Raw genomic sequence first — 17,394 nt, forward strand, 5'->3', positions numbered from 1 at the left:
ACAACCGCGCGGTCCCTAGTGTTGATAAACTGCTCGCTGAGCGAAGAGTTAGGTAAGCCCTTTTTAAGAGAAGTACCCTCTGGTCACACTAATCGCGTCTTTATCAAATTCGGTTATCAAATTTGTTTTGCGCCCGTTCATTCGTGTTGCGCTCATTCACTCGTTCATTCATTCGCCTTTTGAATTCCGCTTCGAACGGTTGTGTCTACACCCTTGCACAACGAGTTCGAAAAAAAAACTAAGCTCCGCGCGAAAACAGTAGGAAATTGAATCTAGAATATTTCTGGTAAAAAACATTTATCATTGGATTAAACCATTACAACACGAATTGTGAGAAAAGGAAGCAAACTATTTAAACTATAATAAAGTAAGGAATATACAAAAAACGAGATCTACAACCCGCGCGTTTTTTGATTAATGAATTAAAAATAAGTGTGCGTGCTACAAGTGGAAATAAAACTCGATTTCTGGGCCCCCGACTTTTGGTTGCAACACACATTATAACGGGAAGTGGCTCAACAAGTGGCTCGGGGATTATCTAATAAAGCCCTCCTACCGAAAATCATACTTAAATAATATAGATTATTATACGGGCAGCAAGCAACAAAAAAAAATATACATATATCAATTTTAAAACAACCAAAGGCCCCATGTGTATGTGTGTAGTGTGAGCGCGTGCATATGTGTGTGAATCGAGAAACGCAGAGCAGCAGCAACAATAATCACAACAACAACACAACGGCAACGTCAACAGCACGCAACAACAACAGCCACAACGGGCGCTGTGAGTGCGACGGAGACGGCAACAGCGTGAGTCATATACAAAGTGAAATGAAAATGCGGATAAAGCGAGAAGCGCCGTGTCTTCTGTTATTTATGCCAATCCAAAATACCAACAACAACAATCGCATTGGTGGTAAGTACAAAAAAAGCAAAAAAAGAAACAAATCAACAGAAATAAGCAATAAGAAAACTCGTACAATTTAAGATTACACTTAAACCAATCAAGAGAGCGAGACAGGGAAAACGAATTAATCCCTCTCTCTGTCGCTCTCTTGATTTTTACCGCTTGGCATGCTGTTTACTTTTGCAGGGGCGCGAAAGAGAGGGGGAGAACACACGTAAGCGTCTCCATTTCATTTCTACAAAAGCAGCAAAAACAAGCAAAAAGAAACGAACTCGAGAGAGATCAGAGACTCAGAGTCAGTTACTTTTTTTCGCTCCATACGTGACTCACAATTCGCGTGTCTTTCAAAAATAAAAGCAAAAGAAGCGTTTCGATTCGTTTCTGTTGGCTGGGTAAATAAAAAAAAATCAGTCAGTCCAACAAAATACAAGTACAAATAAAAAAAAATTAAACAACAGAAAAAATGTAAAGCAAAGCAGGTTTCTCAAGCGGCCTGGCAACGCTGAAAAACCCGCTTTGAAACGACCTTTCGAGTACGAATTCATCGGCACAACAACAACAGAAGAAGGGAGAAGCGTGCGAAGGAGGAGGCCAAAAGGGGAGCAGAAGGAGAAAAAGCAACAGCCGCGGCAACAACTCGAAACTGAAGTTGGGAGTCGGTGAGAAAGAGCGGAGGAACAGGAAGGGCTAGTTGCAGGGGGCCAGGGGCGGCACGTAGAAGGGGTCCCCTAGTAAAGTCGCTTAACTTCCAAAGTTAAGTTTCAAAGTATATCAGAATAGATGCAGTGCGACTTAATCTAAAGATTGAAAATAAAACATTAAGAATCATTTAAAATCCAACTACCCATTTAACATTATGGAATTCAACCAGAATTTCTTATTCAAAAGCAAATTACTTATAACTGTAAACATAATTGAGATTTCCCACACAAAAGTTGATCAAAATAGTGAACCTTTTGCATATCTCGTTTCCAAAGGTAAACAAGCCACTGTCTACCAATTAGCACTTTCCTATTTTCTACTCTACTTCACACCACTCCATTCCCACACCAAAAGCCCCCTTCGAAACCCACACACTCCAGACGCAGACGCCCCTGGAGGTTTGCAATGCACTATTGGCATGCGATTTTACTTGTTTTACTAGCCGCAAACAACCACAGAAAATAAAAAAGAAAAACAGAACCAACGTTTCCTGCCGTGAAAAGTTGGTTGTATATTTTTGAGGCTGTTGCTATTTTCTGTGTTGTTTTTTGGCTTTTGAGGTCGCTTGGCTGATAACAGCAATTTCGTACCCCAGTAGTTTGCTTGAAGTTGTTTTGCTTTTCATCGTAAAAGAGACTATACTTTCGGGTAATGCTGATAAAGTCGACTTGATCAAGTCAGCACAGTCAGTCAGTCCTAAGACCACTTTGAAAACATAATACAAACTGTAGCATTGGTTATCTTATCGAGTTGTTCTCGACGGAATGCCCAAATGATACCCTTCAATCGAAGAATCTGGCTTAAAATTTAAGTTTAGTCTAGAATAGGAATCCTACTTGAAGTTTACAAAAATATGTATTAACTGGTATAAACATGTTTCTTATTATAACTTGGAGAATATGGTTGGTATTCATTAATGTTATATGAGAACTGAATGACGTCCAAATAACCCAGCTTTCAAGGGTTTGTAATGAAAAATATTTCAGGTGCTTGTTATTGGCGGCTTTGGTTATGATTGCTTATAAATTTCTGAGTTTGCTCGTCTTTTACTATAATATACTATTAAATTGGTATCGGGCGAGCTTACAAAGCGTTCTCTAATTATGCCTGCTCATTGTGATAAGCGACTTGTGAGCTGCGAGCGAATGTGGAAAACTTTGGCTTTGCATTCGCTCGTAATCAGGCGAAAAATAAAAAAAGAAAAAAAATCTAGAGCCAAAATAAATGTCTTACGTCAGTTTTGGCAGGCGGCAATCGAAACGAAATATTTTTGCGGTTTATTTGAACGGGGGAACCTGGCGCGACAAGTTTTTCGCACTGTGGTCCATACACGGGCCGTGCTGACATCATGGGTTTTAAAATTAAGCAAATCGCTAACCGCCAATTAAAATCAGTTTTTAAAACACCAAATTAATGCGTATCTTTCTTTCTCTCTGCAGCCAATCAGAAGGACTATCCCAACAAGCGGTCCAGGGAGAATCTGGCATGTGACGAAGTGACATCGACGACGTCATCATCCACGGCAATGAACGGCAGCGGACGGACGCCGGCGCTAACCCGCAGCTGCTCCAGTCCAGCGGTCTACGGTAAGTGAAAGTCGGCTGAATAGGGAACCCAGCGAAAGGTATGCGACCCGAAGACGGGTTTCAAACAACACTCTGTGAGTCAGATAGAAATTTTCGGCCAATTGGCGGTGAATCGTCATGAATTTTGGTATGCAATAAGTTACCAGCCTTATATTTCCACATGCAAACTTGGGGCATTGCAGATTGAAAACTATTTGAGATATGGTAAAACAATCAATGCTTCGTAGTAGATGGCATAGATTGCATACCATAGTTGATCGCACTTACTTTTCTAGTTACCAAGTTACAAAGCATTGCGATCGAGAACGGAACTCAAGGGGCACCATATCGCCAGCCGATCGGGAAATCTCTCGATTGTTCTGCTATTGCATATTTGCATGTAGTATAGTGCTGCTTGTGCTTATCGTTGCATTTTATTTCCTACTTGGCCCAAGTTCCGCACCCCCCGCAGCCCCCCGCTCCGAACTGACCGTTCTGATAGTACAACATGGCGATAAATTGTCTCAGATTGTCATACAATCTTTCCGTCATTTCGCCCCTTCTCTCACACTGGTGAGCTCTGCTTTAACATTAAAAACAAACAGTTTTGTTTTTGCTTTGGCACGTGCTGTGAGATAAATCGCTTGCTCTGTAGCGCGCTCTCTCGCTCGCACCTTTAACTCGTATTTTTGCACGTTACGAAATGTGGTGTACGTATATGTACATATGTACATACATGTGTATGAAAAGTATGCGAAAAGTAGCAGAAACACATGCAAAACAACAATAACAACGACTGTCATACAGTGAAATTTTCAATGTCAAACTTTTGCATATTACTCATTTACTCACGTTGGGCATCGCACTAAATCTCGGGTTTGAGTGGGGTAACCCTCGACTTATATGTTTGTGCGTACTATATATATATCCCGCTTTTCCACCTGACAAAGGTGTGATCACATCGTGATGCTTCCTTGGGTTTCAGTATTTTCCATGTATTACAGGATTAGTAATCTATCACACATTTATAGCTGCGAGATTAAAAATACTTTTTCTGTCAATCACAATCTCAGAGCTATACTAAAACTGAAGATCGTTTGATTTAAATATACATTATCGGTCAATATATTTCTAGAGCAATATTTAGTGATAATTGTTTTCTGTTGATGCGAGCAAATCGGTCTACGTATTTTTCAAATATACATCAAATTATTTCACATATTTATAAGGAAATGAATAAGCATTAGGCGACGGTAATGACTCACAATAGGCCACAGTAAATAATTACATGTAGTTCACCAAGCTAAGAAAGGAAACTCCCAAAAAATAATCACATTTTTATGAAATTGGCAATTCCCTTGGATTACAAATTACCGATCGATTGCTGTGTGTTTAACTATAAACAACCTATATTACAATGTTTGTTAGTAAAGCACTAGCGATTCCTGTTTATCGATACGTCAGCTGAGTCACTGTGGAATTATTTATGAAATCTTTTAATTGCATTCTTAATACACTACTGTGTACTTTGTACATATGTATGTGCATATACATACATATATGGGGTGCTATCAGAAGGGGCTTGCGTAAATGCCGCAATGACAATCATCTTTACGTGTAAAGTAAAGTTCCAACGTGCTGCCGATGACTAATGCAAGTGATTTCCGTGTGACCCACAAAGTGCAGTCAGCCCAAATAAATAAATATAAATGAAAAACACGAAGTTGCGTTGCCATGGCTCTCAGTGCTATCAATTAACACGCAAGCCAATGACAAATAATCGATGGAAGGGAGTCAATGGGGAGGGGTAGGGGTTGGGTGTCTATGGCCAAAACCGCAGGGCATATGCTGGTATCCCTGGGACAGCACTTTTATCTAAACATTACACTGGCAAACGAAGCTCGCAATCAAAAGTGTGTAATTTCAATTGAAATAACTTTCAAACAAGAAGTCTTATTGTTGCATACAGGGTAGTAGTTCAAAAGCCTCAGGCCATCGAAAGATGTGGCAGGGTGGTTTTTTTTTTTAATGTAGTTCTATAAGACAAAGTTGGATTTTTCGAAGTGTAGTTAGACGGTGCACAATTATAGATACACATAGAGAGGGAAGCAAAAACAATTGCGCGGCTCATTGAGAGTGCTACGAACTCGGGGACGGCCATGAGGCAACGTGAAGCCACCCCTCGGCCCGCTGACCCCCCCTGCCACCCTCACCATCGGTTTCGCCCACTGCCAATAAAACTGAACCCAACTGAACTGAGACTATGCCTCTGTGTGTGGCATGACTCATGCAACAACAACAGAGGCCCCAGCAGACGAATCCAATCGAAACGAAACGAAAACGCACCGCGGTGGTGGAGAAGAAGGAGGAGAAGGGGTAGGGGTAAACAAAAAATAAACAATTTGTTGTAGCAAAATTTAGACGTTTTGTACAACAATAGATACAGAAAACAGGGCATGCCCATACCCATCCCCATATTCATACCCATCGCAATGATCATTTGCCCAGACTCTTTTGTTGCATGACATCGCGAATTGGCAAACTTCCATTGCTTTATAGAGAGAATGAGATCTCCCCGACAATGGGCACTTTTTGTACGGTGTTTGGGGGCAGCAAGAACTTTTCCATTATTTACTCATAAAAACTAATGATCCGATCCGCATGTATCTTTGCAGATATTGAAACACACCCCGCCTCGCCCGTTTTTCCGCATCTATTGCTGGGCAATGGCCGCGATGCCGACGATCCCAGCAGCGTGGGCGCCAACTGTGTGCTGAACGTTACCTGCCAAAATCCCAATGAGAGCCATCTGCAGGGCCTCAAGTACATGCAAATACCTGCCAGCGATACGCCGCATCAGAACATCAAGCAGTACTTCCAGGAGGCGTACGACTTTATCGGTGAGTTTCATATCACGATCATGGTTTAATCCATACGTACGCATTACCATCAGAACTATTTATACTCATAACTAAAAATATTTATGATGTGTATCGCAACGATACAAGATACAAAGATACATATGTACTGATCAGGTTTGCATCCCTTGTTAAAAGCTAACTTTGTGCATAGGGAACTATATGTATTACTTTAGGTTGCAAGCCTAGGAACAGTTTTAACTATAAAAAGATGAGAACTAGGAAGATGACAAACGTGTTGGTAGTTAAAACTTCCAAATATCTGGCAGAGATTAGGCGGCTTGTCGGCCTAATCTTGGAAAAATATTGTTAAATTCTGAGGAAGCTAGAGCTCCCCGAATTCCGTCGGGAATCCGTTTAACGCTTAGTCATCATCTTGGCTATTTGCGATTGGCAATTGCTAAACGTGACTTGTTATTGGATGCCTGGCGGGCTTTTTCCGCGCTCAGCGGGCTCATTTGTGGATTTTGCATAACGGTTTTCGTCTGGCTTCCAATTCGCCTTTTCTTTGGTCTGGTCGGAAAATTCGTTATTGACTTTTTTTGGTTTGCCCCTTTTTTGGCTTGTTGTGTGCTCTTGGCATTTCGTGCTGCCCTCAGCGCTTTTCCCACACAACCAAGCACACTATACAAATTGTTAATTTTAAATGAAAATAATAATATGTACCCTGCTCCACTGAGACGCAAAAAAGGGGGCACGAGGTGGCGGGAGAGAGCTTTAGCCGTGGAATATAATGCTGACGTCAATCGCATTTTTCCATTTCCATTTTCTATGTCCAAAGCGGTTCATCAAGTATTTTTGTTTTGCTTTTTTTTATACACATATATAATTTTTTTTTTCGAAGCTAATGTCTTGGCACGTGTGCACGAGCTTTGTCGTTCTTATTGCTGTTTTTGTTTCTCGGTATTATTAATGTTTTTTGTAGCGTCTGTGGTTTAAGTAGTGCAAATATTTCATTTAAAACAAGCTCGAGAAGAAAAGAGTGGGCGTACGAGCGACCGACGACCTCCAAACTAGGTGTCTCTAAAAAGTAATAATATTGTACTGCACAGATTGTATTGGACTCGGCTTTCAAAGTATATGTATGCTTAATTTTAAATGCCTTTGACCCTATTTTAAGTAAATATGGATATTTGTTGGGTTATATTTCATTACCTTGAATATATGTATATAGTATCGGTTCGAAAACCTTAGAAACCAGAAAGAAATCGATTCTATTAGAAATAGAATTAGGTTGATTTTATTGTAAATAAATAGTAATCCAAAGAATCTTTTTAAAAATCCTAAAAATGCAATTTTAGGTTGTAATCTTCAGTTTATAGCTAATTATCAGTAAACTGTAAACGATCTCAAAGCAAAGCTGAAATCAAAGTAACTTCCACCGTGGAATGCATGTATCTATCTTACTCCCTCGCTCCCATGGACACAATTAGGGTGTGTTGATAAGGAGCAATGCTCCTTCCACCTCTAAAAGTTTTTGTTGTGACTGCTCCTACGCTTATCCATTCGCTCTCTTTCTCGCCTCCTTCGCTCCTTCCGTCCTCCGTTCCTTCTTTGGCTGCCGCATTGTTGTTGCTGTTGCGTGTTGGCGTTGGCAGACAGCATGGCGGCAGCGCCGTCGTCTCGCATTGTTGTTGCTGCCGTAACTGTGTTGCGACTTTGGCCACACTGAAAAACATAACTGATGGAAAAAAGGATTTGACAAAAAGAAATATAATATAATTTATTTGTTACACTAAGTGAGCACAAACTTCACCCAAGATATCGTGCTTTTTGTGAGTATTAATATTTATAAAACATTAGATGCTTTAATATTCAGTCTAGCCCCAACGATAACAAAAATGCCAGATAGAAGTTACTTGAAAGTTATGGCCTTGCGAAGGTCGATCTTTGTAGATAATGGTTTATCATAGAGTAAACTTGGTTAAATATGATAATAGAAACCACAACTGTAGGAATTTTTGTTAGTGCAGACCAGTTTGCACAGGCAATGGAAACTTTATGCAGATTGCAGCAGCTACAACAAGCCTAGCTAACACAACCAGCCAACCGCAAACGTCCTTTCTGATAAGGGTTGTGTCCTCGACGCGCTTCCTGCGCTGCCCGAGTGTTAATGTATTTTTGGCCACCACTGTGCCCTGACACGACGATGACTCATCGCCATTCCGTTTCGTTGTTCGTTCACAATGCAATGTGGAACACAGAGAGCGAGATGGCAAGAGAGTGGGTGGGCGTTAGGTGGTGGTGTGTAGTGGTGGGTGGGTGGTTGGGTGAACGGTACAGCCGCATCGATTTTTCTGTTGGCTTCTTATTGTTGCTATTTATTGCGCCGCCAACGGCACTTCTCACCCCACTCTTTCCCTCCGGCGCTGTTTCGTTTTGGCATATGTTCTATTTTTGTAAACATTTCGGTTCCTGTTCATGAGTCATCGATTCGGTTTTTCTTCTTTTAGTGGGTTATCCTTGTGCGTGCGGCCTCGACTGTTGGTGTTTTATGGTCGCTGTTGTTGTTGTTGTTGTTGTGGATTTCAGGTGTGGGCGCGGCAACAGCTGGTTAATATCGTTTCCTCTCTCTTGCTCGTTTTTTTTGCATCTGTCGGATCAGAATCCTTGATTCAGTCTTATTTTGACCGATACACAGAAAGAAAACTAAGTACAAAATGAAACTTATACATAAAATGAGACTTTAGCTTTAAAAAATAATTATAATGTGCTTTTATTTATTGATCCTCCTTAAGTTCGCCGCTTTTATCCATGCTCAAGTAATATTTTTATAAATGCTCTAACTCTCTCGCTCACTCACACCCGCGCAGAAACACATTAGTACTCAGGCACGAAGTAACGGTGGTTGGGGAGACGGACAAGAGAAAGAAGAAGAGGATGGAGAAGGAGGTGGCGGCGCGAAGAAGAAGAAGCAGGGAAAAGTATACGTACACTTTTGTACTGAGTGCATGAGTCATGATTTCGCTTCTCTGTTTGTGCTTGTGAGTTTGTGTGTGTTTGCCCCGGCCTTTTGCGCATTCGTTTTTGGTTTGCCGTCGTCACCTTATGCCTATTATTATTGTTTTATTTTGCCTGAATATATGCTGATCCCCTTCTTCGTGTGCTTCCTCTTCTACTGTACAACTTATGATTTCTCATTGTTGCGCTGCTTTTCGTTTTCCATTCATTATAACAGCACTTTGTGTGCGCGGGTGGCGGGTGAAGTAGGGGGATGTGGGAATAGAGGAAGCACCGCTATTTTGAAGCAGAGCTTGAAATGAGCTCAACGCCGCCAGAGGCAGCGGCAGAGCAGCGGCAGTGGCAGCAGCAGAGGCTCATTAGGCGACGGCAGAGTTCGAGGCCCCAATTGCTGTTGTAGTTGTAGTTGTAGTCGGATAATGCTAATGTCATTATGCTGTGTCATTAACATGAACGATAAACTAAGCCGAGCCACTTGGCCTAGAAAGCAATCAAAGCCTCAATTGTCAGGAAATTAAACGGTATTGCAATCGGTAGTATTCGCTCTATTGCACATGTAATCAAGTTTTGGACGCTACAAGGATTTTCCAGATAAAAAGTTTAGACCTGGATAAAAAGTTTTCCCTTAAATATATCTAAGGTTTTTTTTCATAGCCCGAGAAAAGATCTTCAAACATCAAAAAAGAAAAATCTTACTTCCCTCAAGGAATCTGACATTTTCAAACACAGGGCCATAATTATAAACAACCGTTCGTTACGCCTAAATAGGCCAAGAATACCAGATGCTGAGCTAAATAAACAGAATACCAAGGTTTAAATTCGAAATAGAGATCTCACAGCAATGCTCGATTTAGTATCTTCGTGCTTCTACATCCTTCCCCACGATTGCCAACCAAATTGTCAAGTTATTGCCGCGATGTCTGTGCTAACTGTACCCATATTATTTGTGCGCCAAGCTATCAAGTTATCAAGCCGTCAACTTTTATCTGCCAACGACGGAGGAGGCCTCTTTGGCGAACTAACTTAATCTACAACGGAGTCTACATATATATGGAGTCTATACATACGTGTATATACATATGTACATATGTATATGGGTACGGTTACGGGTTACGTTTACGGGACATTTCAGGTACAATTACGGGTTGTGCACACACAGTCGCAGAAGCAGCTAAGTAAACTGAAAGCGGAGGCCCCTCGAGAACATTTGGTGATAGCCACATTCTATATACATACATACAATTGGACAGCTGATTAGATAAAACTATGAATGCATATGTTCAAATATTATATACCGACAGTTAAAAAAAATAGATGGCTTCAATATAAAAATCCATATTGCTGTCCCAAAACTTTCCAAATTTCAAAAGCCCAAGTAACGCAGAAACAAAGTACAGAGTATAAAATGAGATAACCCAAAACATCCTTCGGCTAATGAGTAATCGAGAATTGAGAATCCGTTGGCAGACAACAAACAAAAACGAATTAACCGAAACAACAACCAAAAACCTGAGGTGACATTTTTGTTGGCCCCCGTGCGCATAATTTCAATATTCGTCAGCCGGCTATTTTTAAAATGCAAAAATCGACCAAGCGAAATAAACTGAAAAATCTTCGCACAGGAATTTCGAATTTAAAATTTGCGTTGCGGCTTCGTGCTTTTTATTGTTGTATCGAAATTATAAGGCTCTTAATCATTTTACAGGGAACCCGAAGCCCACACTTCTTCGTGTTTCTCTACACGGGAAAAAATATGATTAATACATACTCATGAATTATATAGAAACTCACTTTTAATGGTAATTGTAAGTAAGATCGTGGGATAGGATCGTTATTACTTCATCGAAAAAGTCTCGTCAATAAGAGAGCATACACAAAACAACTCATTGTGTACTTACACATCGCTTTTGAGACTCTCTGTATTTGCCAAGTGTTTGATTTGCGCGCAATTTGTTTATGAAACATTCCGTTTGTTGTTATTGCGCCGCTGCGCATGCTCTTCATGAATCACCCGAGGAGAGCCCTGCACCATCTACCTACCTCCCTCACCCTCACCCTCACCGTAACCCCCACCCTTATCCCCACTCACTACCCACTATTCACACCATTCACCCCGACCTGGTTGAGTTGAAGGCGAAGGCGACTCCAAAGTGCAGGCTGTCGTCTTGGGGGCTTTGTTGTTTCCGTATGACTCGACACGTCAAAGTCGAGATTCGCCAAGTTGAAGGTCAAGTTGAGATCCCCACTCTCTTTGTTTTGGATGATTCAGCTGCGTCTTATCGCCATTTAAGTGTCCTGGCACTGGCACTGGCACCTGCCGCACTCAGACTCGCACTACAGCTGTCTCTTTCGGTCGGCATGCGGCCGTCTCTTTCTGGCTGAATCAGAAACCCGTATGAGTAAGCGGGTGTTCTTAATGATAAACGGACGCCGAAAGTAATTAAATATTTCGAATATAAACAAAACTACTTGTTGCTTGACAACGTGCTCTCTGGTTAAAACAGTCAGCAGCATAAAAATAACATCGAGCTATAGTTGTTCATAAAAAAGTTAAGGGTTGCAAAATATTTACTTGAAGTACGAAACAAGTTATAATTCAAGTGGAAACAAAGATAGTGTTAGAAGTAAATCGAACTAAAATAGCTAATATATTTCATTTCTATTTTAGTTAATTTATTATGATCCTTAAGGATATTCCTTGTGTAATTGCCAATCACGTATCCTTTGCTTTAGTTCTATTTCCCTGAACACTGCTGTTCATGTATCATGTTACCCCTGCTCAAAGGTTGTTTCTGCTTTCGATTTTGATTCCGATTCCAATTCTGTTGCCGTTTCTGTTTCTGGTCATGACTCAGAGGGAGTTGCGAGAGTTTCGCGCCCTGGGACACATTCGGTTGACCCTTGGGTCCAAGATCCGGGACTTAATCATCACGAGAAAAAGTGAAATGATGCATTGGGCAAGCGGACATTGAGAATAAGAACCGAAAACGACGCGACAAGTCGTCATCATTGTCTGGCGCGATGGCGATACCATCCACCATATAGCCCCATTTGATCCCATACCATCGCCCAGGCATCCATACCAGCTGTCAGACAGTCGTCTGCCACTTGGCCCACTTCTGAGCCGAAATCACCAGATGACGCACCCGGGGGCCGGACAGTAAAAAAAGCAGAAAAAAAGAGAAGAAACATCGCTACTGTTGCACTTAATCATACATTCATCGGTGTAAGAATTCGGTGACTACGACTACCCAATGTTGGCATTACGCATCGCACCCAAAATGGAGTCACGACTCTCAGCCCTTTGGAATGGTGGCAACCGGCAACTGGCAACGTGTACTATCCCATTATAGGCACGACTCCCCGGGATCCATCCAGTCATTCACACTCATCGCCGGAATATGTGCTCCGGTGAACTAAGTCGGTTTAGTCATACGCATGCAAGGCTCTATTGGCGATTAGTAATTCCCCACAGCATATATGGCCGCATATTTGTCACGAACAATAAACAATTACCAAAGCCCGGCTTCACAATAATCGATCAAAGCGGCGTCGGCTTCGAGTTCCGTTCTCTGTGATCGAAATTTACACAGAAAAATGCAAAAATGACTTAAAAGATAAACAAACAGATAATTGTTGGCTTTCTCTGGTGATACCCATGATGAATAGTTTTAAGATGACAGTTTTATGGTCCTATAAATAATATAAGATTGGAGCTATAAACATGAGAAGATTGCTGTTTAAAGCATTGAAAACGTTTTAAAGAATGGTAACTATTCTAAACTAGTTTTGTCCAAAAATGAACTTTATATGTAATCAACCGACTAATTTGATTTCTCAACACTTCTACTTCTGAGTTCTTAAATTGAACCCGAGCCCGCCCAATTAGCCAGAACAACTTCATAGTGACTCAAACTAGACTTTTGCGAAATTCATTCACCATTCACAGCTACTTGTGGCTAGTTTTTGCGAAACTCCTTAGCCTTAACCCCTCATTCCCTCATTCAGCATTATAATGTCTTGGACCGTTCTAGCCCACATATGAGTCATGTGGAGTGGTGTGTGGTGTGTGCGGGGCTGCCGCGTTTACGGCGCGTTTTATGCGCGATTTTAACTGTCTGAGCGACGGGGTCATTAACTAAGAGGATTTATGAGCGCCGTGTGAATGGAACTCTGCTGAACAGAACGGAACTGAGCGGAAAGGAACGGGGACGGTGACCAATTGTCTGCCATTGTACGCTTAATGGCCATCTTTCTTTATCTATGCCTCTGTCTGTCTTTTTGGCCTCCCCCTGATCTATTTTTGGCCAGCCTATAGATTGATTGGTCATCTCTTTATTTGCTAAATTTTGATTCTGCCACTGTACACTTACAGAAAATGGTCATATCTTCATTATATGAAACTATGTATACTATCTAATACTCATGTATAGGAAATATGTGTCTTAAATCTTTTATGGATTTCAGCATGATAGTATTGTAAACCCCCTTTCTGCATCGGAACCATGACAAATTGGCAATTTCGGTTATTTCTTCTATATCTTCTATCTATTTACTGTTTGGGTTTCTGAGGCAAGAACCCATTTGGAGGCTATGACGCCCGAAGTACTTGAGCACCCAGAACCTCAATTTTCAAAGGTTATCTTTGAATGGTAGTGTTGATTATTTATTTATGATGGATTTTCCCCGGGGCCGGTTATAGTTGCTATATCATCACCATCGTTCCGATAACACGGTTAACTCGATTTGATGTCACTTGACTGAGTGGATTGGTGTGTAAACTGCAATTCATACACACAGATGTAGTTGTAGTCGAAATTTGTGAAATCGCAGTTGTGCGGTAGGGAAGGTCTCCTTATCGGAGTCCACTTTGTGCCCCCACTGTTCATTGATAAATCAAACACACTGCTGCTATCACACCTCTCAAGGTAAAATAGGGGAATAAGGGGTGGGTCCTGGGTGGTATTTAATGGCGAGGGGTGACAATATGGCTGCAAAATCGAGTGAGTTACACGCGCCTTCCAGATTTATCGCTGATATCACCTCCTTGCTACATGACAGACTGGAGGACTGGAGGGGTTTATTTTATAATGGGACGTGTGCAGCGTGCACTGCGAGAAAAGGGTGTGAGGATGGGGTTTGGGGGAGGTAGGCGCCTGCATGGTGACTAACAAGGCTTCTGCCCGACTGGCTGGTTATCAACTGTTTGGAAATCAGACAAGTGTGTTGCCTTGTTTGCATTATGAGTAAGCATCGATTAGGAAAGGCAAAGGCACCCAGCACCCGGTACCCCCATTCCCCCATAAAAACCCCTCTCGGAAACCACCGATTTTTTTGTGCACACCACCAACCACCCAAAATCACACCACAACCAATTCCTGTGCGATAAGATATAAAGCTTATTTTTCGATGGTGGCTTAATATGGTTACAGTCATACTTCTATAATCACAGAACCTATGTTCCCACACAGGCTGATAAATGGGCTATATTCCATTGTCTAGTCTTCAGAAGGAAGTGTGGTACACAGATTATATAAATTCCAATTCTACAATATGATTTAGTTGTTTATAAAAATAGGGAAGTGAATTCAAGTTTTTTTTTGAGTTAAAATGTATTCGTTTGTATTACAACACATCGACCTTAGTGAGTTTCTACTGTACATCAAGTATGGTGAGCCTTGGAAAAAAGTGCGCCGTATGCTGTGGATTCTTCTGGCTTCTCTTCCTCTTTCTTCTGCCGCTTATCTTTGGCCAAAAACAACAACGTAAATTATGAGTTAATGTGCCCACGTGTGTGTGTGTGTGCCTGTGTAAGTGTGCAAGTGTGCGCGCGTGAGGGTATAAAAATGTTCTGTCAATAAGCCTCGTCGCTTTGTTGTTGCTGTTGTTGTTGCTATTGCTGTTGCCTCTGGCGATGATGATGACTCATATCAGCAAAATTCACACAGTTGAGTTGCCGAGCGAGAGAGTGGCAGAGTGGGAGAGTGGGAGAGGCGAGCAGCCCCAACACAAATACACTGAAAGTATCGACAGGGCGATATCAACACAACGGCAACATCATCGAAGCTTCCACGTCCGACACTCAAAATTCGAAAAGTCGAAAAGTCGAAAAGTTTCTCCGTCGCCAGAGATGCAAAACAAAGGCTAAAAATAGCTAAAAGAAGAAGCTAAACAAAAATGATGATTATTCTAAAGCTAAAGAACTGAACGAACTGGCTATATTAACCTTATCTTAACAATTAAATTAGGCCAATCAAGATCAGAAAACAAAAATTGAACTCATCACAATATTTAGCGCAAGTCAAAATACGTATAGAAAAAATTCATCAGTCAAGGGTGTTCTATGATAAGATAGCTCATAATCATTACGAGTCCCAATTCTAGTGTACCATATTTTTCGATCAAAAAACTTTTTACCGTCTTATCAGCCTATCAGCCGTCTAATATGTACGTTTCCCTTTGATATTTTGCAGAAGATGCACGGAAAACGGGTTCCCGTGTGCTGTTGCATTGCCACGCGGGGATTTCGCGGAGCGCCACCATCGCCATCGCCTACGTCATGCGGTACAAGTCGCTCTCCCTGCTGGAGGCCTACAAGCTGGTGAAAGTGGCCCGGCCGATCATCTCGCCCAATCTGAACTTCATGGGCCAGCTGCTGGAGCTGGAGCAGAATTTGCGCAAGAGCGGAGTCCTGGCGCCCGCTACCCCGCACCTGAATAGTCCTAGCAATCCATCGGGATCTGCTGTGGGATTAAGCACCCAATCTAGTCAACTGGTGGAGCAGCCGGAGGAGGAGGAGATAGAGGAGAAGAGGGAGCAGCGGGAACGGGGAAAATCCAAGTCGGATAGCGAGGCCATGGACGAGGATGGGTTCGACTACGATGATGTAGACAGCGGCGCGGGCAGCCTGGCGGGCAGTAACTGCTCCTCCCGGTTAACCTCGCCTCCGATTACCCCGGATGATGAGGCGCCCAGCACTTCGGCGGCAGCGTCGACGGTTTCGGAACTTGATTCACCCAGCTCCACAAGCAGCAGCAGTGGCATCTGCTCTCTGCTGCAGTCCACCAGCTCATCCGTATCACCCTGCGCAATCAGCAAGCCAAATCTGCTGTCGCCCACAAGGCAGTTGGCTCTGTTCAAGCGGAATTCGCCCGCCAAGCTGCGATTGGATCTGGAGTCCAGCTATGCGCCTGCGTCACCCATCCCAAACACCATGCCCTGGATTTCGGTGCCATCCACGCCCGTCTGCGATGAGGCACCGGAAAGCAGGATTAACCATTTGGCCAGCAACTTGACGAGGGACTGAGATAAGGTCCCCGCGAAAGGCCGCCGTCAACTAGCAGCAGTGAAAAGAAAGAAAATGTGCAGCCGATTGCCGCATTCATTATGATCAAAACTAGAATTGATAAAGCTGTACGTTTTTCAACAACACGTAAAAAATGATCCAGTTTTGATGTATTTTATAACTACTAATTTACTGAAACTATGGAATTTTTACCTGGCTGAAGAAATATAGATTTTATTAAGTCAGAAACGGCGAGAGGGCTGCTACTTCCTATTAAACAAGGTGATGCTAAATGGTTTCTCAAGCCCGCAAAGCCTTTGCAACGTGTAAATAAAAACGTTCAATATCTGTACATACAAACGTACCTAAAACAAAACACAAGGGAAAGAAATACCAATTGCAGCTTAAACTATGTACTTGCAATACCTTTTAAGAGCTTTTGTAATGTATTTCCTCTTCGCCCCTGAACCAACACAAAGCGAAAAAACACTAAAAATAATCCAAAACAAGCTGCTGGAGAAATTGTTTAAGAGAAAGAACACCTCGTACATGTTAATTTAGTTTAAATTTAGTTGTAAGCGATTCTTAACTTTACCTATACACACATAAACTATATTAAACTTCACATAGAACAATGAAATCAAATCCAAAATGCACTGCAACTATTTCTGCTGACTTGCCACACAAATCGAACCCTATCCAAATCCCAAAATATTATAAACCCCGCCATATACACAGCAAAGATCTTATCAAAACTGTTCTAAGTTTTATCAATCCGCTATAGCCACTCTAATAGTTTAGTTACTTCTTGAAAGTGAAAAAAGTTTGTGTTTTCTAGTTTTAATTATTTATATGAAGCGAGCGTATGAGAGGATTATGATTCATTTGTATTAGCTCGTAAGTCTATTAGGCTAAGCTACACCTGAGCAGTGTAACGCGCGTGCTAAGTAAAAGGAAATTATAATAGTAACCAAACCAACTCCTGTTTTCTTTTGCATTTAAACGTTTAAACAGGGCCGCCAAAATGGTGAAAAGTGTTATACATTTCGAAGTTCT

General features: G+C 41.8%; 1 protein-coding gene across 1 annotated transcript; it reads left to right on the top strand.

Annotated features, from left to right (window-relative positions):
- The first annotated feature begins 133 nt into the window (after positions 1-133).
- Positions 134-17,313, top strand: LOC6536158 (tyrosine-protein phosphatase vhp-1). The gene is made up of 4 exons (XM_002096722.4): positions 134-916; positions 3,049-3,195; positions 5,850-6,074; positions 15,527-17,313. The coding sequence occupies exons 1-4, from the start codon at positions 682-684 to the stop codon at positions 16,357-16,359; spliced, it is 1,440 nt and encodes a 479-aa protein (XP_002096758.1). The 5' UTR covers positions 134-681; the 3' UTR covers positions 16,360-17,313.
- The last annotated feature ends 81 nt before the right edge of the window (positions 17,314-17,394 follow it).

Source organism: Drosophila yakuba, chromosome 3R, assembly GCF_016746365.2.
Source record: "Drosophila yakuba strain Tai18E2 chromosome 3R, Prin_Dyak_Tai18E2_2.1, whole genome shotgun sequence".
Lineage (NCBI taxonomy): Eukaryota > Metazoa > Arthropoda > Insecta > Diptera > Drosophilidae > Drosophila > Drosophila yakuba.

Coding starts and splice junctions, on each gene's coding strand:
- LOC6536158 (XM_002096722.4), top strand. CDS start 682: ATGTGTGTGAATCGAGAAACGCAGAGCAGCAGCAACAATAATCACAAC. Junction 3,196..5,849: donor CTCCAGTCCAGCGGTCTACG/GTAAGTGAAAGT, acceptor GTATCTTTGCAG/ATATTGAAACACACCCCGCC. Junction 6,075..15,526: donor GGAGGCGTACGACTTTATCG/GTGAGTTTCATA, acceptor GATATTTTGCAG/AAGATGCACGGAAAACGGGT.